This window comes from Choloepus didactylus, chromosome 10 (assembly GCF_015220235.1).
Source record: "Choloepus didactylus isolate mChoDid1 chromosome 10, mChoDid1.pri, whole genome shotgun sequence".
NCBI classification, from domain to species: Eukaryota; Metazoa; Chordata; class Mammalia; order Pilosa; family Megalonychidae; genus Choloepus; species Choloepus didactylus.
The window spans coordinates 69,695,819-69,721,993 of record NC_051316.1 but is presented as its reverse complement, the minus strand read 5'-3'; the positions used below and the strand labels follow the sequence as shown (position 1 = coordinate 69,721,993).

At 36.2% G+C, this 26,175-nt stretch overlaps 1 protein-coding gene across 1 annotated transcript in view; it reads right to left on the bottom strand.

Moving 5' to 3' along the window:
* Window positions 1-26,175, bottom strand: part of FOCAD (focadhesin) — a 341,517-nt gene that overhangs the window by 138,919 nt on the left and 176,423 nt on the right. The window contains exons 16-17 of the mRNA XM_037798691.1: window positions 12,058-12,192; window positions 82-226 (exon numbers count right to left, since the gene is read on the bottom strand). Coding sequence (XP_037654619.1) covers window positions 82-226; window positions 12,058-12,192 — 280 coding nt within the window. The remainder of the gene's footprint in view (window positions 1-81; window positions 227-12,057; window positions 12,193-26,175) is intronic.

The following is a 26,175-nucleotide window of genomic DNA, read 5'->3' as shown; positions in this document are numbered from 1 at the left end:
ATATATCACATAAGAACACAGTTAATCAGACAGGTAAAATCACTGAAAACTGCTAGCTTTCTAGCCACTAAATAGAATTACCTGGTAAAACTGAAGGAGCAGTAAGTGACAACAGATTCAAATAGCAGGAGCCAGGAACAGAAAGATCTATATCCTTTTCATCTCCCTCATCATCTTCCTCTTCAGTCATCTCTAGCTCATCGGGATTATGAATTTCTGGTCTTATCTAAAATGATAACAAGATAGAAATGGTAATTCTAAAAGATGTGAAATCTTTCCTTTGCCCATTGTGTGTCCAGATTTGAAAACTGAGTTTGACTCTATCATTCTACAATGTTGAGAGCCCATTAAAACAATTAAAAAAAAAAAGTCTGTGCATTTACCAGATTAACTAAATAACAAACAGTAGTCATCTTATTAGATACACTCTCAGATCCATTTAAAGAACTAATAGCAATACAGTGAGAAAATTACCTTAAGCCAGCATAAGCAATGACTCTTACAGAAAATTAATAAAATTTTACACCATGAGACAATATAAAAAACACTGATGCATTCAATATATTGAACTTCTTTGGCTTATACTTAAATACTTGCCTTGTCTTAATACTTTTTTTTTTAAATTTATGGTTCCAGCCCCTACCTCTATGCCAAAGCTTTAAATCTTCTGGTGGAGTATATATAGTAGAGATTAGGAAGGGATGGAGTACTTTAGCTGATTTTTTTTTTTTTAGACCTGGCAGTTAGTTGCTATGGAATATAATAACACTAAAATCTATAATTTGTAGCTATACTTTGATATGTCTAATTTGCAATTTGGAAGATTTCATGGTTGTTCTGTGATTACTTAGGTTTGTTTGAGCCAAAAATAAAAAATGAAAAAAAGATTATCACTATTGTAGTTTCCATAAGATGTCACTGTCAAGCAATTAATTAAATTTTTAATATTTTGAATGATATACCATCATAAAGCCCACATGGAGACAATTAAGCATTAGGGGAGGAAATCAAAATATACAAAAAGTGGTTGCTATAACCATAAAGTGCCAGAACCCAGTCATTACCATTAGCCTGTCTCCCAGAGTTATTTTTAGAAATAATTAACACTTCCTGCAGACTGTCTTCTTCATAGGTCCCCAAAGCACTGTTCCATTTAGGAACTGCACTGAGTCAGGATTCTTGCAGGGAGATACAAGAAAGCAGAGAGGAAACGCTTTTCTTTAAGAATAATAAGCTCAATTCCAATGAAGTCTTTCAACCATAACTTGTGTTCTCATCACTGGTGAAGGGGGACTGAAAGCAACCTGACTACTGGAGCACTTTTTAAGACAAGATTTTATTCTGATTCAATACTGAGTACCTAATTCTCAGAGGGCTGAACCAGCCATAATTAAAGAAATAACAATCAGACAAGCCTCCCTGATTTGATATCATCACAGACCAGAGAAATCCTAGGATATTTGCAAACCCTTTGGTTCTGACAAGCAGTGTTTTCTATGTTACCCTGGTCTGCATACTTACTTGGAATTTGCCAAGTGTATCATTACTAAGAGTTGTCTTAGAGATTCTAACCAGTCCACAATGGTACAGTTGGAAATGGATCAGGTGGACACTAGATGGTAACCCACTGGTGGTACACCAATGCTGGGAAGCTCTGTTATATAACATAATCACAAATGACAAGGGACTTGGGGAGATAGAAGGCAGAGGTGAGCATTTAAGCTAGTATGAAAGCTCAGAAGGATGGTGAGGATATGGAGAAATCAGAAGCCTTATTATGCACTACTGGTGGGAATGTAAAATGGTAGATTCATTTAGGAAATAGTTTGACACTTCCTCAAAAAGTTAAACACAGAGTTACCATATGGCCCAGCAATTCTGTTCCTAGGTATATAACCAAGAGAAGTGAAAATATATGACTACATAGAAATTTGTACATGAATGTTCATAGCAGCATTATTCGTAATAGCCAAAAAGTAGAAGCAAATAAAATGTCCAGTCAACTGATGAATGATTAAACAGAATAACGTATGGAATATTAGTCAGCCATAAAAAGGAATGAAGTATTGATACATGCTATAACATGAATGAACCTTGAAAACATTACAGTATGTGAAAGCAGCCAGTCACAAAAGGCCACGTATTATATGATTCCTCCCAAATGAAGTGTCCAAAATAGGCAAACCCGTAAAGCCCAAACTAAATTATAGATTTCTTAGGGCTAGGGGAAGACTAATCAGGTTTCTTTTGGGGGGACAAAATTGTTCTAAACTTAGATTGTGGTGATGGTTGCACAACTGTGTGAAGACACTAAAACCATTGAATTGTATAATTCAAATGCGTGAATTGTATGGTATGTGAATTATAGCTCAATAAAACTGTTTGAAAAAGAAAGAAAAGAAGGAAGGAGGGAAAAGAAGACAACAATATTAAAAAAAAAAAAAGAAAGAAAAGAAAGGAAGAACCTTCAGAAGGGCCTTTAACTGGTGTGTGAACCACGCCATATGACCCAATGCCTCTGATTCCAGAATTATTTAAGATAAAGGGATATGATTATTTTTGTACATATTTTATCTCATCTAGTCTTACTGCTCAGTAAACTTAAATTACTTAAAATGAATAACAGCAACCAGGCCATCGATATTTCTGACAGCCGCTATAGAAGGACTTATAGAGTTGGTGATAAAGAATATCAACCCATCATCTTAAATTATCAAATTCTGCATTCACATAACTGGGTAACTATACTAATTACCTGCTATGCAGTAAATAGCATATTGCCACATCTCACATATGCATATATTTTAACAAAGAAATCATGGATTACTGATGTTTAAGTATGGTGATACAGTCTAAGTACTTATAAGGATATGATCATTTCTTCAATTTTGTTTCCTCAAAGGTTAGTAGATTCTCCTTGACAATTTAGCACCTATTGTTAGACCTTAATTCCATTACATTTCCCTCCTCCTCTGCTCACCTCTTAAAGATTTTGTTCTTTCCAGCTTTCCTATGCTAACTCCTGTCTTTTCCCTAGGTTTGTGTGCAACAAAGGAATAAGATCAATGTGAGTAAAACTGAGGCGAATCAAGAGGAGTCATATGAAAGAATACCTGTTAATGTTATAAACTTTTGGCAATTATATTACCTTAGCTGCTGAAACACCCAGGAAAACTGCATGTATTTAAAAATACACACAGAGAACAAATAAACTTTTCCAATTATAGCTAAGCTTTGTTGAAAAAAACCTAAATGGAAGGTCAAATATATAACAAATTATTTTTAAAATCTGCTCAAGTTGCATACCGGAAAGCTTAGCCTACAAAAAGCATCACTGTGGGTTCTAAGCCAGATAACCTTTCAACCACTTTTCTGTACATGTAATCTATGAAAATCCAGGAATTTGTGCAAAAATAAAGAATTTTATTTGGAACATGAGAAGTACCTGCATAAATTCATTAAAAAAAAACAAAAAAAAACAAACTGGCTTCTGATGAATGCAGTGACATTCAGGTTAATCAAAGCCAAACTGCTTACACCATATTTATACCAACTCTGGGTGCATAATTACTTCTTTTATATTACTCACTGCTAAAATTAACTGTAGAAATCAACAAAACAATCTATTTTAAGATATCTATAATTAAAAGTTCAATTTTTAAATAGCTGAATATTTTTTAATGAACCCAAGTCAGAGAGGAGAATCAATCTTCCATCTAAATGTTTATCCATTACTGATTCTCTTACCAGAAAAACCCCTCTATAGTTTTCTTGGTGCCAGAAGGCAGGGGGGAAGGATAACTAAATAAAAAGAACAGAATAAATATAAACTAAATGGGAAAAAAAATTTGCATCTATTTTTCAACATTAGAATCAACAAGCCTTCAAAGGCGGCTAGTAAATTTTTGTGCCAATTTTAGATATGCAAGTGTAAAATGATTAATGATATTTTTACAAACTAACAAAACACATATATTCATGCAACATTCCCATTTCAAAAGTCAGGGCTTAGCTCTTAGATTTCCAATAAATAATTATGAAACTAAGGCAAGTATTAGGAGTCTATCACCTCTAATCCCACAGAACTTCCTGAGAACACAACAATGACAAGAAACATAAGTTAATGAATTTGGTATTCAAATCCCTAACTCATGGTATTTCATTCAGTTCTACTACTGACAATTTCCATCTTATCTTAGGCATACTGTTTCACTCAACCCTAAATATTCCTTCTGATGTCTGCAAACTCTTCCTACTCCTTTTGTTCTACCCAGCCTGTCAGCTTTCAACAAGCTTATTGAGTATAAATTGATGCTCACTGTGCCAGTTTGAATGTATTATGTTCCCCAGAGAAAGCCATATTCTTTGATACAGTCTTGTGGAGCAGATTAGATTAGTTTTGGTGCTGATTAGATTTGCATGGAAATGCGCCCCATCCAACTGTAGGTGATAACACTGATGAGATATTTCCATGGAGGCATGGCCCCACCCATTCAGGGTGGGCCTTGATCAGTGGAGCCATATAAATGAGCTGACAGGCAGAGGGAACTCAGTGCAGCTGTGAGTGATATTTTGAAGAGGAGCTACAGCCAAGAGGGACACTTTGAAGAAAGCACAGGAGCTGCAGATGAGAGATAGTTTGAAAATGGCTGTTGAAAGCAGACTCTTGCTCCAGAGAAGCTGAGAGAGGACAAATATCCCAAGTGCAACTAGGAGTGACATTTTTGAGGAACTGCAGCCTAGAGAGGAACGTCCTGGGAGAAAGCCATTTTGAAATCAGAACTTTGGAGCAGACGCCAGCCACGTGCCTTCCCAGCTAACAGAGGTTTTCTGGACACCATTGGCCATCCTCCAGTGAAGGTACCCGATTGCTGATGTGTTACCTTGGACACTTTATGGACTTAAGACTGTAACTGTGGAACCAAATAAACCCCCTTTTATAAAAGCCAATCCATCTCCGGTGTTTTGCATTCCAGCAGCATTAGCAAATTAGAACACTCACCAGTCAACAACAAATATTCTTTAGTAAATTTAAAGAAGGGTAGCATTTACAGAAGAAGCTGAAGTTAGTACAGCTACTTTGGTAAGGATGCATTATCTTATTAAAATTTCTATTTCTACTTTAAATTCACAGTGAGCTCATTTAAAAGTTTATTTCATAAGGTGGAAAGAGAATGTGGACGTACTTTCACTGGAAAGGTATATGGGTAACCTTAAGCTTTGTGAACCACTTGCCATCCATGTAGAGTGGGTATTCTCCGACAAAGGGAAGAATTTTAGTTTTTCTATAATAGAAGTCCCTACCTGGCCTGGCTTTTGAAACATTTGAAAATGTGTTTTCATAGTAAATAATCCTCAGTTTCACATCATTGCCATCATCTATGAAACAGAAGTGGAGAGCTGACTTGGTGTATCCTTAGCCATTGGAGATTTGTTTGGGACATGAACACACTGACGACTTTCTGGACTTTTTGTTTTTAGGTATTCAAAGAACCAAACTTAAAAGCAGTACCAAAAAGAAGAGGAAGAAAGCATGGTGCAGTCTTAGAAGCAATGATTTTCCATATGAAAATGACATGTCCTTTATCAGAAGCTGGGGGTCAGAGTGGGGAGGACTCCTTCAAACCATTTATGCCCTTTCTACCCAACCCCAGTTGAGAATATCCATAATAGTAAGCCATTGTTACTTCTGGGGGCAGGTCATATCCCAGAAGGGGATTAGGACAGAAAAAAAATAATCAAAATCATGGCTATGAAAGGATAAGCTTATATGAGCTTTCCCTGATAGCTCTTCACATTCTGAGAGTGAAAACCCAAACATATAGAAATCCCAACCCTAAGATATCATTACCCTTTATGTTGGAAGATATGAAGAACTATTTAAGTCCATTCAGCGACCAGATTGTACAGAAAAGTTGTATTAAGGAAGTAGCTAACATTTGAATGATTATATCATTTAACTGAGAATAAACTCTTAACAATCAAAAACTGAAAATGGCTCTAAGGTAGATATAAACATGTTATACTATTTAAAGAGGTAGATTTTAAATAGTTAACAGTATGTGAGAATTTTAATAATTAAAAATGCTAAAATATTCCAACTGGAAAATTTTAGGAATAAGAGTTAAAAATAAAGGTAATTGCTATGCTGTGACTTTAATGAGCAATTGCTTATTAAAAATAATAATAAAAAGGTATCTTTCCAGATGCTGGAGCAAATCTATTGGTAAGAGTTTGTGCATCAGATTTATATGTAGCTCTTTTATGCTTTTTTACTTTTCTTGCCTTCCTTAAAAATTTTTTTTTAGCAGCTATAGATATTGCTAGTCACAGAAGTACAGTCTGAAGTCTGATCTTTTAATTTATACTCCACAGAACACCTTTTCTTAAGCCTTCCCATTTGTGATAACTGCATGCCAAGCTGGTCAATCTGCCTTTATGAATCCACAATTAATGAGGGAGTCATGCCTTATAATTTAAGTTTATAAGAACCTGTCTTTAGCCCCCCATGATAGAGTGGCCCCAATTCAACTAAGTAAATAGAAGTCTGCCAGGCTCCTACTGGCATCTAATCCCTGTACAAACTCAATCCAGAAGAAAAAGTCAGACCATTTTAATGCCTGAGGATTCTAAGAAATTCATGTCATAGCTTCTCGCGGTTTGAACTCAAGGATGGATTCTGGTAATGTTATACATAACTTCATCCAACACAATGTCTACCGTACAAACATCTGCATGCACTTGAATTAGTGATGACATTAAAGGTGAAATGAGGCATTTAACTCCTCAACATGACCTTATAATTTTAAGGTTGGTTATATTAGGCAGATACTAGAAAATGCTGTATGTTTTAGTTTAGTCTGAAAATTGAGATAATGTTATACTATGTGCTAACCCTTAAAGACACTGATACTTTTATTCAGTTCTCTGAGGCAAATCTACAGATTATTTCACACTATACTAACAAATGGCAAATATTTTTCACATGGCATCTCAATTCTATATCACAAATAAAGATCTCTGGCTGCATAGGTGGTATAAAACTTCTGTCTTATGAAGGCCAAGATGGTGCACTGACTTGACCAAAGCAGTTCCCTACGTGGTGCAAATCTTCTAGAGCAGGGGCATGGTAAAATGTATGTAGCAAATATCCCGGCACCTTAAGAAAATTTCATTTGCATCATAGTATCTCTCATACTGTTTCAAAGAGATTTTAAATTCCATTATCTACAGTCTTTACAGATTAAACAAAATATGAACATGAATTCTTATCTTTCATGGACAACATATCTGGAGTTCCACAAACAGCAATCAGGTAAGGATCTCCTAAGAGGGGTGATACAGATAGAGTTGCAAAAACCCAGTAGGAAAGAGGTACAGTGAGAAACAAATGCCTACCTTTCAGGCAATGAAGAATGGTATGATCTCCTGCACTAAGTGTGACAGAGATTTATATGCAGCATTTGCAACAACTGGATCCTAGATGGAGATAAACAAAAAGCAAACAAACAAAGGAAACAAAATATTAAACATCAACTCTGGAGGAAGAAAGAAAACTCTCCCTCACCAACCTCCAGGTTCTAAATCAGTAATTTAGAATGGTATTCAAGCCTTGTTTAAACCAAAAGGATATTTATTAGCAATTTCAGAAGAGAGATCAAGGAACTTTATCCTCATTTATATCTAAAGAAAATATTGAGGGAATAGTGAAATGGTGTGAGGAGAAAAGTAAGAACAAATGGAAAAAATTATCAGTAGTAAACATATTTCTGGAGCATCTATCCCAATGAGAGAATAGAGAGAAAACATTACTGGGCAGAAGGGTCAGAAGCACAAAATTTTTATCCTACTTTGGACATTAAACATAAAATAACTCCTAATTGCTCAAGTCCCCAAAAGATAATCTGATAGGCTTGGGTTTGGGTTCTGATTCTCCATCTAATAATGGGATAGGTTAGCTTTTTGGAATCTAAATGCTTTCACCCAGGAGAGGAGTATCACCCTACTCTCTTCTCTATACTCCTTGATTGGAAATGACATCTGAAAACTGACCAGATTTTTTGTTTGTTTGGTAGCCTTATTGGTCTGGGAGGGGGCAAAGTAGAAAAGGGGAAGGATCCCATGAAAATATGAGATAATGGCAAAAGCCTCTCTTCATATTTGTCATATTCATAAAGTTTATTACGTTCACTATATTTTTAATAGAGAAGTTGTGGGTTTTCAGAAAAATCATGCATAAAATACAGGATTCCCATATACCACCCTATTATTTACACCTTGCATTGGTGTGGTACATTTGATACAATTGATGAAAACATATTTTTATACTGAGCTATTAACTATACTTCATGGTTTAACTTAGGGTTCATTATTTGTGTAGTACAGTTCCATGGATTTTTTAAAAATTTTTATTCTGTAACCATATACATAACCTAACATTTCCCCTTTTATCCACATTCAGATATATATTTCAGTACCGTTAATTACATTCACAATGTTGTGCTACTATTACCGTCATCCATTACCAAAACATTCCCATTAAGTTCACTTTTTAATGCAAATGTATTAATTGACATAAATTGAGAATAATTGTTAAAACACAAACTTATGTCACAAGTTTTTAAAATCAGGAAGTCATTATTTCAAGGGAGTTGTATTTTTTATTCTTAGAGTCTTATTTTACACTTTGTTCCCCAGCTTTCTTCTGTTTCACTGGCACCCTTATTATAGTACCTTGTTTTGGGTGTGAGTCCAGAGGAAGCTGAGGACTTGAACTTTAAAATTCTGAAAAATCAACAAACACCAAAATAAAATTTTAAGACAAAGATAAAGCAGAAAACAAACAGCCTTAAGTAGAAAATAGTGGAAAATCCATCACTTTTAAAATTATACCACCAATAATTGACTTAATCTATATTTACCCATCATTCATAAAATGAAAAGGTCACTATTCCTTATCCCCTACCCAGAAAAGGGTTCTCCCCACTCCAAGCTGTCATAAGATACAAGACACACACTCCTTAGGGCAATGGCTGTTCTTTTTAATTTAAAATGCCTAGATCACAGAGCCTAGAACAGTTCTTCACAGATGACAAATAATTACTAAAATAATTGATTGAGCACAAAAAGTCTTTTGTCTTCCAACGCTCAGAGTCATCTTCATTTCAGCCACATCTAACTTCTTACCTTTCTAAATCATATAAGGTTCTTCTGTACCTCCTTGCCTTTGCACATTCTATTCCCTAAATTCAATGGGAACCAGCATTTTATTAATTCTTCAAGACCCATGTCAAATGGTACCAAGTTTCCTCAAAGTCCTTCTAAGAATGTTGGTTACTTTCACTACCACAGTCTCATGGCCGTTTAATAAACTGTACTAATAAAATGTTATAATTATCACTGCTTATGTTTATCTCATTACCAACCTTTAACCCTCCGGAGGCAAGGGACTGACAATACGACATAATGGAAAATACAGGCTATGGAACTAGGAAGTCCTCAGTTTAAACACAAGCTTTCACTTAGTAACTACTATCTTGGTCAAGTTACTTGTCTAACACATAACAAGTACTTAATAAATATTTGTTTGGTGAATGAATGGACTTCTCAATACCTCCACTGCTTTGCCTAGAAAATAAAAAATAATACCTTCTTTTCAGATATTAGAACTAATTGGTATAAAGTAACTAGAAGAATGCTGGAAATATGAGAGATACTAAAAAATAGTATCTATTATTATTTATTTGTATCTATAAGGCCTAGCACAGTTTTAATAAATATGTTCTGAGTCAATGAATAAATGTACCAAACACTGTACAAAGCAATTCAGAGAATACAATGTAACTGAAACATGGACTTTATTTTCAACAAGCTTATATTTAACAGGGAAAATAATGTATGTAAGCATATTTCTATAAATTAAAATAGAAATAGTTGCCCTAAGAATGATATGGATAAAGGACTTTGGGAACAAAAGACTCCTGCTTGCAGATAAATTTTTAAAGGATGGAATGAGTTAAACCAATCCTTTATTTCCTAAAATATGTTTTAAAATTAGAGATTAAAAGGAAGGCAATTCTAGACAAACAACATGAACAAAGGAAAAGAAACAGAGGAAGTTTGAAGATAGCTTGAAGATAGCAATAGGAAACTACAAGTGGTCTAGCTTTCCTGGAATGCAGGTCACAGAGAAGTAGAATGAGGCTAGATTCTGCAAGGTGTTACAGATGAGGCAAATGCAGACCCTGAGGTGATTAAAGGATAATAATGAACTCAGAAATGTTTTGGGAAAATTAAATTCAACTCTAACATTCATGCAAGCAAATTCCAGGCAGGAAAAAGAAAACAAATTATCCAAACACACACAGAGAGAAAGAGAAGCGGGGGGCGGAGAGAAAGAGAGAGAGAAGGAGGGGGAGAGAGAGAGAGAGAGGTGTCTCCCTCTACTGTTTCTTCACTTCTGCTTCCAAGGGGAATATGGTCACTGAAAGGAGCCCTTCAACTGGGAGGGAAGGAATGAATGCAAAGGTCCCCAAGAAGTCTCTCTGAACACAAGAGGAATCCTAATGTTATATAAGCATGAAGATGAATAAAAATAAGATGCCAGTGGAAAAGAATGTAAAATCAGGTGGTGGGAGTGGGGACGGAGAGGGGCAGACACCTAGTTCAAAAGACAATTCATAGCCATGGGGAAGCAAACGTAAGAAACCGTCACACAAACCACTTCATATATTAACCCGTAATTAAATCTCAACAACTCAAAATACAAGCAATACAAAATATATGATTTCAACCCTTGAAAACAGAAAATAAATGTACATAACATACCCTTAACTTTGGATTTTAATTTTAGCTGCTAATCAGCAGTCCTACAGAATCTCTGACAACATTAGAGCAAGAACCTATGAATAGTAGTCATAAAAAAGACTGTTGGTGAACTAAATATTCTAGAATACACAAACTGATTCTTTTTTTAATACCTTAAATCAAAAGCCCCAAAAGCCCAATACTGGTTCATTCATTCATTCCATAATTACTTGATGAATTCACATTATGTGCTAGGCACTGTGTTAGGCACTGTATCCTCAGTAAGGACAAATTTTATTTTATTCTTTGCACAGCATTTAGAATGATTAAAAGAAGTATTACCTTAAAATCCTGTCTAATCACATGTGGCAAAGGACTATTACTGGAACCTAATGGAACAGTAGTTTATCAAAGTTTGTGAAGCACTAAATCAAACTAAAAGTACAATGAGACTGCAACTGAAAATCAACGGATTCTCTTGGAAGGAAAAGGAAAAAAGGTGAGCATGAAAGAGATAACAGTTTACAAAAGTGGAGAAAGAAATTAATTCAGCACGCCCTGACTCCTCATTTCACTTCAGATAAGAGATATTGAAGGAAAAGTTATGCAGCAATATATGAATCTTATAGAAAAGATTCTACCACTAAGTGTTTTAACTCACTACAATGACAAACACCAAGCAATTCATAAAATTATTTTCCTCTATGACACAGTTTGATTTTGCAATGGTCCTCAAAATTATAGACAATATAGAAAATGTGAACTAACATAAAAATTAAAACTCCATGGCAAAGCTAGAAAACACAAACGTCAATAAATCCATAATATTGGAAGAATCTACCCCGCCTTTGTTAAAGTTCTTGTAAGTTACTTTACAGAACTTAAAACATTAACAAAATAAACTTAAACTGTTATGAATTCTGCTATTTTAGAAACAGTATTTTAAACACACTTACTGTTTAAAATCTTGACGATAACTCTTTTAATACAACATGTTAGCATTGATTTGGTTACTTGGCAAGTGAGAAGACTTGGTGTTCTTTATGTAAAAAAGTCTTAAAGATGCAAAATTGATAAGGGTAGATATCTTCCTACTCCTAAGTGTCCATAAAGGTATCAGTATGTTCTGGGAACATAAATGCTAATGGATCTTTGGCCAACAAGATTATGAATATTTACTCCAAAAGTTATTATAACACACATGGCTTTCCAATGTAGAAACAATCAACTTGTTGAACTTCAAATGCATACCTCATATTCTGCTGTATTGACTGTTAAGGAAGGAACCAGAGAAAACAGCTCACTGAGGGTTTTTAAAATGAGAGGTCTTGTGTCACAGCTCAGCTTTGGGGAGAGAGCATTCCAAGTGGAGCGGATACAAACAACCTGTGAAGAAAGTAAAAGAATCAATTCCTAAAGAAATCCCAACTCAAAAGAAGTACTGTCTTTTATTATCAGGACATTTCAGACAAGAACAAGAACATTCCTAGAAGTTAAGGACTGTATAGGGCACCACCCCTAAAAAGAAATTATTTTAACCAACATAAACTGTTGAAGAAGATGCAGTCTGCCTTACACAATTGTTTTTTCACTATTTTGTTTTAGCTAACCAAGAAAATTAATCATCACTTTCTCTCTCATTCTCCCCCACACATGCACACACACACTAATTAATTCCAGATGACTATATGTACTGCCCAAGAACCATCCCCTGAAACAAAGAAGGGTAAGCTAATACTAGCACATTTCTACAGCCAGGATTACACAGTTCTTGTAGTTTTTCAACCCTACTGAAATGACAACACCACTCAGAACACTGAGATATTATTATATATAAACCTAGTACTCTTGAATTACCCTAATAGCTTCTTAAAGGGGGTAGGAGAAATACTATTTAAAATAATAATTTAATATGTTGTTTTAAAAGTCACTGCAGATATTTTAAGATGCTGTTAAAGAATAAAACTAAATCCCAACAAAATGTAGGTTGTTTTTACCAAACCCTATTTCCTTAAACATAGTATTCTTAGTTCATTTCAATATCTGGTTTCATGGATAGTCAAATGTTTTCTTAAGGTCAATTCTGAATATAACAGATAATCTCTTCATTACAGATATTTTATTAAAATTTGAAAACTCAGATAGACAGGAAGAGTACACAACACAGATCAATTAGAGTTTAATAAGGATTAATCTTTCTAAAATACTCCAGTCTCTTCTCTTAAGCTGCAGTTAACGCACACAATTTATCTCCATCTACAAACATAAATTATTTAGAAAACCTACATGAGGCAGTAAGTGAAAAGATGTCAAAGATAAATGACTAAAATATACTTAAGAATACAGATTAAGGAGAGACTCAAAGTAGAAAACAGAGGAAAGAGTATCTCTCAGATAACTTGGATTCAGTGATTTTAGCCATTATCTTCTGTCTTCTATTTTCCATGGAACAGCAGAAAAGTGGTTTTGGATTTAGGATCTACTAAGTTACTTGGATTAAACTAACATTTACTAAGGGGAGTACTATGTGCCCGGCATGATAGCAGGCAAATTTTACAAAAAGTACCCTAACAGTAGGGTAAGGCCACAGTATGCCATGCCCTTGCCGAAAGTAGTCCCCAAATACCTAGGTCCCTACCTGGGATTCTATAAAAGATTCACTCACTAAGTTTTATGTCTCAGAAACTTAAATACACCAGTGTTCCTATGCCAGACAAGTCCTAAAACCCAGAGGCAATAGCCTCTAAGAACAACAATCAGATGCAGCCCCCTTCCCCATACTGTCGACAACCCTTTTTAATATGAAAAAATTAGGGTGTTCACCACCTACACACCCCTGGAGATGGAGAAAGAGATTAAGTGAGAGGAAAGGGTAGCAACAAACAAGATAAGATTTAACAAATGTCTATGAATATTGAAACTTTATATAAATATATACATATTTTTTAGATTCTGGGATGTTGGAATAACTGGAAGAAGGTAAATGACACAGTGGAATTGTAACCTGTAACATTCTTTGAAATTTGCTCTATAGCTATTCGTTGAATTGTGTTTTGAAAGTCTTCACCTTTCTGTATATACCCTATATTTCATAATAAGGAAAGAACTGAAACTTGCAACTGTAACCCATAACAATTTTTGAAGTTAACTATATAACTGTTTGTTGAGCTGTACATGGAAAGCTGATACCTATCTATATGTATGTTATATTTTACAATAATGTGCCACTGTGACCCATGACATTCTTTGAAATTTGCTCTCTATTCGTTAAATTATACTTTGAAAGTTATCACTGTTACGTATATCTTAAAGTCCATAATAAAAAAGTGCATCAAAAAAGTACCCTAATATTACAAATCATCAGGGTTTGAAATAAAAAAAAACAAACTAATTCCTTAAAAGCTACCAATTCAGCACCAAGTACATATTCTGAGTGGTACACAGTACCAAGAGGAACAATCAAGTATAAAACATTATCCTAACCCCTAAAAGCAATTACCACCTTATAGAAAGTATATATATATATACACACACACACACACATAAAATTTAGAGTGTATATATATACACTCTAAATTATTGGGGGAAAACCTACATGATTACATTATGAACTATTTTCAGAGGAATTCAGGAGGGACAGCTATGTGAGTGGGTGGAAGTCATCAGAGAAGGTGTTAAGAGGTGGTAAGTTTTAAGATAGAACTTGAAGGAATGGAAAAAAGGCAGAAATGACAAAAGCAAATAGAAGGGATAAGTCAAAACACCAAGTCTGTTGTAGGCACAAAACATATGGGTATCAGTGGGAAAAGGCTGGTAGATCCCAGAATACCTAGAATACCAACGAAGTCTGGACCAGAATCAAAATGGAAAGACAGTTTCTAGAGGTTCCTGAGTTGGGGGACAAACAAAATTAAAATGCTACTCTTGGAAGATTTATCCAGTAGTTTTGTAGCCAAAGTCAAAGCAGTGATTTATCTCTCCCTTTCAAATCCTATTTCTCAATAGTACTCAACACATAGATAGCTGCCAAAGTTTTCCAAAAATCTTATGTTCAAAATACTCATTAACTGGTCCTGTTTTCTACTCACTTTAAATGCCTATCCAATACCAACCTATGTTGTTTCAAGACATAGTTCAAATCCCATGTCCTCAATTAAGTTTTCTCTGAGGATTCAAGCCCACATTTTATCTCTTTCCTTCCTTTAACTTCTAACACTTAAAACTGTGCCACCAAATTTAGCATTTAATTATATGCTGTCTGGTAATGTTCACTATTTTCATGTATGTAAACTGTCTCCTCAACTAGATATTAAGTTCTTTAGAGACAAAGACCATATCTCACAATTCTCTTTCCCCCTTCACCTAACAAGGTAATAAGTATATAACAGATTAATAGTACCTATCAACTACCGATGGCAATGGAACTCTGAGGAGTGATAAGTCTGAGAGAATAAAAGAACTAAAAGAACTTTTAAAATGAATTGGAAAATGAGACGTTTGGGGACTAGAGACCTGGGTGAATAGTAGCAACATAAAAAAAAGGAGAGAAACTGGAAGAAAGAGCATATTTGCAGGAGATGGGGGATGGAAATGATGAGTTTAGTTTGAGATAGGTTTAATTTGAGTTGATGGAAAAACATCCAGAGAGAAATATTCTGCATACAAGAGAAGAAAAAGGACTAGAACTCAAAGTAAGGTTGGTTAACCTGTTCACAGCCTTGTCATTCAAATAGTTCTATTACTTGAGATACCATGAAGAAGTATATATAGCCTCACCTCTGCCACAAACATTCTGATGCATTTTGCAGGCCAACAAAAAAGATCTCCGGCTACCAACTACAAGGGTACAGAGAGGCGGAGGAGTGAAGATACATTCTTCAAATATTCTCTAGGTTTGGAAAAATTAAAATCAAATCTGTCTGGAAAGGGTAAAAAAACAATGCCTGAAATGGTACTCTATATGTGGACTATGAAAAAAATATTCCAGAATCTCAGCTGCAGACCATGACCTTAAATGAGAGTAACCTATACTCAAGGAGAATATTTGTAAACCTAGGCTTGCTCATACATAAACAGGAGCAGGAAAGCCTCTAGTAAAGAAGGCTGCATTCTCCGACTCTGACCTTCCCAAATGTGGGCCATTTCTGACTAGAGGGTTCCTTGGATTCAACCTATTACCACCTTGCTACTGCAATTTCCTTGAACCCTGTGGATCTGACTCTCTAATCTTTTGACCTGTGCAATCAGTCAAATCATACCAGATTAGCCAGGCTCATGGTACTGGCCCTAATGACATGTTCTGTCTTCACTGCTCGTTAACCAATAACTAATCTGTTCTAATGAAACAGATTAACTTCTGGTTCCAGCAAAATGAATGATCACACCTGAAATGACTGATAAGATGCAAAATTCTACTAAATGTACAGGTGAGAAAGAAAAGGGTTTTATCAAGGTGATGGTTAGGTTCATGTGTCAACTTAGCCAGGTGATGGCACTGGCCTAACCCTTACTGCAAGGACATTTGTCGGCTGATTAATAAACCAGAAGGCTGGTTTATTAAATCTTCAGTCAATTGACTACACTGGTGACTGATTACATCATTGAAGGGCATGTCTTCCACAATGAGAGAATTCAATCAGCTGGATTTAATCCAATCAGTTACCTTTAAGGGAGAAAGAAAGAGAACCTTCACTTCTTCTTCGGCTAGCCTGCAAAGTATTTCCTGAGGAGTTCCTTGAACACCTTCATCGGAGTTGCCAGTTCACTGCCTGCCCCACAGAATTTGGATTCGTGCATCTCCACAGTTGCATGAGACACTTTTATAAAATCTTATATTTACAGACATCTCGTTGGTTCTGTTTCTCTAGAGAACCCTAACTAATCCTCCAAAGAAGGAAATATCTATATTGAGGCTACAGGTATGATAAGGAAGTTGTCAGTTTCTGTAACCTAATAACTTGAGTTTAAATGTCCATGCAGAAATGAGATGTGGTTTTTAGCCTATTGAAGGCAGGGAGTTGGAACTGAGACCTCCACATAAAACCAGGACCCTTGAAGGTCTGCTCCCTTAGTGTAGTCGTTGAACTAGAAACCTCCGAGCTGATAAATAAGCATAGGAACTGGTAGAAAGCTGGGGATATTCCTAGGGCACATGGACCAATCTGGAAAGTTACACCTACAACATGTACCCCAAAGGATTCTCACAGAAAAATAAGCCCCTCTAAAAATGAGTTCATGACAAAAAAATTACAAAACATATAAATATATAGTCCAACATGACTGATAATCAGCAGAAACATATATCAGGTTTAGACCTCCAAAAACCTCAGGTAATACAACAAGTAGAAAGTAATGCAAAAATACTTTAAAAGAATTTAAGATGTAAAAATTTAATTCCCAACAAAAAGTACAAGATATGATAAAAGAAAGAAGAGGCAAATTTGGAAAAGAACCAAATAGAATCTCTAGAAATGAAAAATACAGTCATGGAAATAACTAACCCAAAGGACAGAAAGTCACTCTAAATATAGGCCAGAGAGATAAAAGTTGCAAAATATAAAAAAAGCATGTAATGCTGAATGAGGTGGTCTTTCCTGTCTACCAAGAATTCCAAAAGGAGTTCAATTTTAGAATGGTCCTTGGACAAGTGGTTGATTCCAGGGCTTGGATAGGAAAATTATAAAATAAGCCTGCTGCATCTTATGGTGCCAGAAAATAAGGAAGTATTTAAAAAAAAAAAAAAAAAAAAAAAAAGGATGGAGGCTTGCTGAAAGGGTATACAAGCCAATCTGAAGAGAGTTCCCAGTGGCCAAAACAATTTGAACTACAAAAATAATCAACAATAGTAATTAGGTCATAATATAAAATAAATATACATGCTTTCCATACTGATACAAATAATTGAATAAATAAATAAATAAATGGGAGAGAACGGACAGCTCTTATTTACAGAAGAACTCCAATTAATAAATGTAGACAAACACCACAGTAATATATTTTGCAGGCAAGATCTCCTGATGGATGCTAAAATTAGCAAGCAAACGTTTGAGGAGAAAAGAACAATTCATAACTTCAAAGTATCTCCCTCAAGATATTTATTCATTACAAAAGAAAAAATAATAACTTTGCAGTGGAAAATGTGGAGATACACCAACTTAATCAAGAATTACATGATCAGTAATCAGACACACTGACATCACGTACCATCAGGCTTACATAGCGTCCTTGGCGAAATTGCATAACCTCAATCTAATTATGAAAAAACAAAAGACCACCCCTAACTGAGGGTTATTTTATAAAATAACCAATAGGGTTCTTCAAAAATGTCAAGATCATGAAAACCAAGGAAACTAAAGAACTGTTACAGATTGGAAGAGATTTAGAAAACATGACAACTGAATGCAATGTGGGATCATAGTTCAGATCCTGGAACAGTATAAGGATATTACAAGAAAAACTAGTAATATCAAATAAAGGTTGTAGTTTAGTTAATAGTATTATACCACTTTTAATTTCTTAGTTTTGATAATTGTACTTTATTTATGTAAGATGTCAGCAGGATGAAAAATATACAAGACTTCTGTACTATTTTTCTTTTTTTAAAACATTTTTGAGATGGAATTCACATACCACATAATTCATCCATTTAAATAAAGTATACAATTCAATAGTTTTTAGTATACTCACAAAGTTGGGCAACCATAATCTCAATCAATTTTAGAACATTCTCATTTACCCCAAAAAGAAATCCCATAAGCATTAGCAGTCAATCCTTTATTTCTCCCCAATCTCACCAGTCCTAAGGAGACAGCCATCCACTTTCTATCTTGGTAAATGTGCCTATTCTGGACATTTCCTATACACGGAATCATACAATATGTTAACTTTTGTGACTGGCTTCTTTCACTTTGCATGTTTTTATGCTTCATTCACACTGTAGCACATAACAGAACTTATTCCTTTTTATTGCTGAATAATATTCCATTGAAGGCATATACTCTGTCTTGCAACTTTTTTGTAAGTTTAAAATTATTTCAAAATAAAAGGATTAAAAAAAAAAAAAAAAAAAAAGAACAGAAGAGAAGTAATTTAAAGAAACAACAGCTGAGAATTTCTGGAATCAACAAAAAGCATGAATTCTCAAATTTAGGTCAAAGCAAAATAAATAAAAATAAATTAGGCGGGGCAGATGGCAGACTGCTGAGCTGTATGTTTTAGTTACTCCTCCAGGAAAGCAGGTAAAAAGCCAAGAACTGCGTGGACTGGACACCACAGAGCAATCTGTCTTTGGGCATACTTCATACAACACTCATGAAAACGTGGAACTGCTGAGATCAGCGAAATCTGTAAGTTTTTGCGGCCAGGGGACCCGCGCCCCTCCCTGCCAGGCTCAGTCCCGGGGGAGGAGGGGCTGTCAGCTCCGGGAAGGAGAAGGGAGAATTGCAGTGGCTGCTCTTATCGGAAACTCATTCTACTGATTCAAACTCCAACCATAGATAGACTGAGACCAGACACCAGAGACTCTGAGAGCAGCCAGCCCAGCAGAGAGGAGACAGGCATAGAAAAAAAACAACACGAAAAACTCCAAAATAAAAGCAGAGGATTTTTGGAGTTCTGGTGAACACAGAAAGGGGAAGGGCGGAGATCAGGCCTTGAGGCGCATATGCAAATCCCGAAGCAAAGCTGATCTCTCTGCCCTGTGCACCTTTCCTTAATGGCCCTGGTTGCTTTGTCTATTAGCATTTCAATAACCCATTAGATCTCTGAGGAGGGCCGTTTTTTTTTTTTGTTTTTTTTTTTTCTTTTTAAATCCTTTTTGCTTTTTCTAAAACAATTACTCTAAGAAGCTCAATACAGAAAGCTTCAAAGAATTGAAATTTGGGCACGTCAAGTCAAGAGCAGAACTAAGAGAGCTCTGAGACAAAAGGCAATAATCCAGTGGCTGAGAAAATTCACTAAACAACACAACTTCCCAAGAAAAGGGGGGTGTCCGCTCACAGCCACCATCCTGGTGGACAGGAAACACTCCTGCCCATCGCCAGCCCCATAGCCCAGAGCTGCCCCAGACAACCCAGTGTGACGGAAGTGCTTCAAATAACAGGCACACACCACAAAACTGGGCGTGGACATTAGCCTTCCCTGCAACCTCAGCTGAATGTCCCAGAGCTGGGAAGGGGGAGCAGTGTGAATTAACAGAGCCCCATTCAGCCATCATTTGAGCAGACTGGGAGCCTCCCAACACAGCCCAGCAGCCCAGAACTGCCCTGGGGGGACGGCACTCACCTGTGACATAGCACAGTCATCCCTCAACAGAGGACCCGGGGTGCACAGCCTGGAAGAGGGGCCCACTTGCAAGTCTCAGGAGCCATACGCCAATACCAAAGACTTGTGGGTCAGTGGCAGAGACAAACTGTGGCAGGACTGAACTGAAGGATTAGACTATTGCAGCAGCTTTAAAACTCTAGGATCATCAGAGAGATTTGATTGTTAGGGCCACCCCCCCTCCCCGACTGCCAAGAAACACGCCCCACATACAGGGCAGGCAACACCAACTACACACGCAAGCTTGGTACACCAATTGGGCCCCACAAGACTCACTCCCCCACTCACCAAAAAGGCTAAGCAGGGGAGAACTGGCTTGTGGAGAACAGGTGGCTCGTGGACGCCACCTGCTGGTTAGTTAGAGAAAGTGTACTCCACGAAGCTGTAGATCTGATAAATTAGAGATAAGGACTTCAACTGGTCTACAAACCCTAAAAGAACCCTATCAAGGTCAGCAAATGCCACGAGGCCAAAAACAACAGAAAATTATAAAGCATATGAAAAAACCAGACGATATGGATAACCCAAGCCCAAGCACCCAAATCAAAAGACCAGAAGAGACACACCTAGAGCAGCTACTCAAAGAACTAAAGATGAACAATGAGACCCTAGTATGGGATATGAAGGAAATCAAGAAGACCCTAGAAGAGCATAAAGAAGACATTGCAAGACTAAATAAAAAAATGGATGATCTTATGGAAATTAAAGAAACTGTTGACCAAATTAAAAAGATTCTGGACACTCATAGTACAAGACTAGAGGAAGTTGAACAACGAATCAGTGACCTGGAAGATGACAGAATGGAAAATGAAAGCATAAAAGAAAGAATGGGGAAAAAAATTGAAAAACTCGAAATGGACCTCAGGGATATGATAGATAATATGAAACGTCCGAATATAAGACTCATTGGTGTCCCAGAAGGGGAAGAAAAGGGTAAAGGTCTAGGAAGAGTATTCAAAGAAATTGTTGGGGAAAACTTCCCAAATCTTCTAAACGACATAAATACACAAATCATAAATGCTCAGCGAACTCCAAATAGAATAAATCCAAATAAACCCACTCCGAGACATATACTGATCACACTGTCAAACATAGAAGAGAAGGAGCAAGTTCTGAAAGCAGCAAGAGAAAAGCAATTCACCACATACAAAGGAAACAGCATAAGACTAAGTAGTGACTACTCAGCAGCCACCATGGAGGCGAGAAGGCAGTGGCACGATATATTTAAAATTCTGAGTGAGAGGAATTTCCAGCCAAGAATACTTTATCCAGCAAAGCTCTCCTTCAAATTTGAGGGAGAGCTTAAATTTTTCACAGACAAAGAAATGCTGAGAGAATTTGCTAACAAGAGACCTGCCCTACTGGATATACTAAAGGGAGCCCTACAGACAGAGAAACAAAGACAGGACAGAGAGACCTGGAGAAAGGTTCAGTACTAAAGAGATTCGGTATGGGTACAATAAAGGATATTAATAGAGAGAGGGAAAAATATGGCAAACATAATCCAAAGGATAAGATGGCCGATTCAAGAAATGCCTTCACGGTTTTAACGTTGAATGTAAATGGACTAAACTCCCCAATTAAAAGATATAGATTCGCAGAATGGATCAAAAAAAATGAACCATCAATATGTTGCATACAAGAGACTCATCTTAGACACAGGGACACAAAGAAACTGAAAGTGAAAGGATGGAAAAAAATATTTCATGCAAGCTACAGCCAAAAGAAAGCAGGTGTAGCAATATTAATCTCAGATAAAATAGACTTCAAATGCAGGGATGTTTTGAGAGACAAAGAAGGCCACTACATACTAATAAAAGGGGCAATTCAGCAAGAAGAAATAACAATCGTAAATGTCTATGCACCCAATCAAGGTGCCACAAAATACATGAGAGAAACATTGGCAAAACTAAAGGAAGCAATTGATGTTTCCACAATAATTGTGGGAGACTTCAACACATCACTCTCTCCTATAGATAGATCAACCAGACAGAAGACCAATAAGGAAATTGAAAACCTAAACAATCTGATAAATGAATTAGATTTAACAGACATCTACAGGACATTACATCCCAAATCACCAGGATACACATACTTTTCTAGTGCTCATGGAACTTTCTCCAGAATAGATCATATGCTGGGACATAAAACAAGCCTCAATAAATTTAAAAAGATTGAAATTATTCAAAGCACATTCTCTGACCACAATGGAATACAATTAGAAGTCAATAACCATCAGAGACTTAGAAAATTCACAAATACCTGGAGGTTAAACAACACACTCCTAAACAATCAGTGGGTTAAAGAAGAAATAGCAAGAGAAATTGCTAAATATATAGAGACGAATGAAAATGAGAACACAACATACCAAAACCTATGGGATGCAGCAAAAGCAGTGCTAAGGGGGAAATTTATAGCACTAAACGCATATATTAAAAAGGAAGAAAGAGCCAAAATCAAAGAACTAATGGATCAACTGAAGAAGCTAGAAAATGAACAGCAAACCAATCCTAAACCAAGTAGAAGAAAAGAAATAACAAGGATTAAAGCAGAAATAAATGACATAGAGAACAAAAAAACAATAGAAAGGATAAATATCACCAAAAGTTGGTTCTTTGAGAAGATCAACAAGATTGACAAGCCCCTAGCTAGACTGACAAAATCAAAAAGAGAGAAGACCCATATAAACAAAATAATGAATGAAAAAGGTGACATAACTGCAGATCCTGAAGAAATTAAAAAAATTATAAGAGGATATTATGAACAACTGTATGGCAACAAACTGGATAATGTAGAAGAAATGGACAATTTCCTGGAAACATATGAACAACCTAGACTGACCAGAGAAGAAATAGAAGACCTCAACCAACCCATCACAAGCAAAGAGATCCAATCAGTCATCAAAAATCTTCCCACAAATAAATGCCCAGGGCCAGATGGCTTCACAGGGGAATTCTACCAAACTTTCCAGAAAGAACTGACACCAATCTTACTCAAACTCTTTCAAAACATTGAAAAAAATGGAACACTACCTAACTCATTTTATGAAGCTAACATCAATCTAATACCAAAACCAGGCAAAGATGCTACAAAAAAGGAAAACTACCGGCCAATCTCCCTAATGAATATAGATGCAAAAATCCTCAACAAAATACTTGCAAATCGAATCCAAAGACACATTAAAAAAATCATACACCATGACCAAGTGGGGTTCATTCCAGGCATGCAAGGATGGTTCAACATAAGAAAAACAATCAATGTATTACAACACATTAAAAACTCGAAAGGGAAAAATCAATTGATCATCTCAATAGATGCTGAAAAAGCATTTGACAAAATCCAACATCCCTTTTTGATAAAAACACTTCAAAAGGTAGGAATTGAAGGAAACTTCCTCAACATGATAAAGAGCATATATGAAAAACCCACAGCCAGCATAGTACTCAATGGTGAGAGACTGAAAGCCTTCCCTCTAAGATCAGGAACAAGACAAGGATGCCCGCTGTCACCACTGTTATTCAACATTGTGCTGGAAGTGCTAGCCAGGGCAATCCGGCAAGACAAAGAAATAAAAGGCATCCAAATTGGAAAAGAAGAAGTAAAACTGTCATTGTTTGCAGATGATATGATCTTATATCTAGAAAACCCTGAGAAATCGACGATACACCTACTAGAGCTAATAAACAAATTCAGCAAAGTAGCGGGATACAAGATTAATGCACATAAGTCAGTAATGTTTCTATATGCTAGAAATGAACAAACTGAAGAGACACTCAAGAAAAAGATACCATTTTCAATAGCAACTAAAAAAATCAAGTACCTAGGAATAAACTTAACCAAAGATGTAAAAGACCTATACAAAGAAAACTACATAACTCTACTAAAAGAAATAGAAGGGGACCTTAAAAGATGGAAAAATATTCCATGTTCATGGATAGGAAGGCTAAATGTCATCAAGATGTCAATTCTACCCAAACTCATCTACAGATTCAATGCAATCCCAATCAAAATTCCAACAACCTACTTTGCAGACTTGGAAAAGCTAGTTATCAAATTTATTTGGAAAGGGAAGATGCCTCGAATTGCTAAAGACACTCTAAAAAAGAAAAACGAAGTGGGAGGACTTACACTCCCTGACTTTGAAGCTTATTATAAAGCCACAGTTGCCAAAACAGCATGGTACTGGCACAAAGATAGACATATAGATCAATGGAATCGAATTGAGAATTCAGAGATAGACCCTCAGATCTATGGCCGACTGATCTTTGATAAGGCCCCCAAAGTCACCGAACTGAGCCATAATGGTCTTTTCAACAAATGGGGCTGGGAGAGTTGGATATCCATATCCAAAAGAATGAAAGAGGACCCCTACCTCACCCCCTACACAAAAATTAACTCAAAATGGACCAAAGATCTCAATATAAAAGAAAGTACCATAAAACTCCTAGAAGATAATGTAGGAAAACATCTTCAAGACCTTGTATTAGGAGGCCACTTCCTAGACTTTACACCCAAAGCACAAGCAACAAAAGAGAAAATAGATAAATGGGAACTCCTCAAGCTTAGAAGTTTCTGCACCTCAAAGGAATTTCTCAAAAAGGTAAAGAGGCAGCCAACTCAATGGGAAAAAATTTTTGGAAACCATGTATCTGACAAAAGACTGATATCTTGCATATACAAAGAAATCCTACAACTCAATGACAATAGTACAGACAGCCCAATTATAAAATGGGCAAAAGATATGAAAAGACAGTTCTCTGAAGAGGAAATACAAATGGCCAAGAAACACATGAAAAAATGTTCAGCTTCACTAGCTATTAGAGAGATGCAAATTAAGACCACAATGAGATACCATCTAACACCAGTTAGAATGGCTGCCATTAAACAAACAGGAAACTACAAATGCTGGAGGGGATGTGGAGAAATTGGAACTCTTATTCATTGTTGGTGGGACTGTATAATGGTTCAGCCACTCTGGAAGTCAGTCTGGCAGTTCCTTAGAAAACTAGATATAGAGCTACCATTCGATCCAGCGATTGCACTTCTCGGTATATACCCGGAAGATCGGAAAGCAGTGACACGAACAGATATCTGCACGCCAATGTTCATAGCAGCATTATTCACAATTGCCAAGAGATGGAAACAACCCAAATGTCCTTCAACAGATGAGTGGATAAATAAAATGTGGTATATACACACGATGGAATACTACGCGGCAGTAAGAAGGAACGATCTGGTGAAACATATGACAACATGGATGAACCTTGAAGACATAATGCTGAGCGAAATAAGCCAGGCACAAAAAGAGAAATATTATATGCTACCACTAATGTGAACTTTGAAAAATGTAAAACAAATGGTTTATAATGTAGAATGTAGGGGAACTAGCAGTAGAGAGCAATTAAGGAAGGGGGAACAATAATCCAAGAAGAACAGATAAGCTATTTAACGTTCTGGGGATGCCCAGAAATGACTATGGTCTGTTAATTTCTGATGGATGTAGTAGGAACAAGTTCACTGAAATGTTGCTATATTATGTAACTTTCTTGGGGTAAAGTAGGAACATGTTGGAAGTTAAGCAGTTATCTTAGGTTAGTTGTCTTTTTCTTACTCCCTTGTTATGGTCTCTTTGAAATGTTCTTTTATTGTATGTTTGTTTTCTTTTTAACTTTTTTTTTCATACAGTTGATTTAAAAAAGAAGGGAAAGTTAAAAAAAAAAAAAAGAAAAAAAAAAGAAAAAAGACAAACAAGGAAAAAAAAAAAAAAAAAAAAGATGTAGTGCCCCCTTGAGGAGCCTGTGGAGAATGCAGGGGTATTTGCCTACCCCACCTCCATGGTTGCTAACATGACCACAGACATAGGGGACTGGTGGTTTGATGGGTTGAGCCCTCTACCATAAGTTTTACCCTTGGGAAGACGGTTGCTGCAAAGGAGAGGCTAGGCCTCCCTGTATTTGTGCCTAAGAGTCTCCTCCTGAATGCCTCTTTGTTGCTCAGATGTGGCCCTCTCTCTCTGGCTAAGCCAACTTGAAAGGTGAAATCACTGCC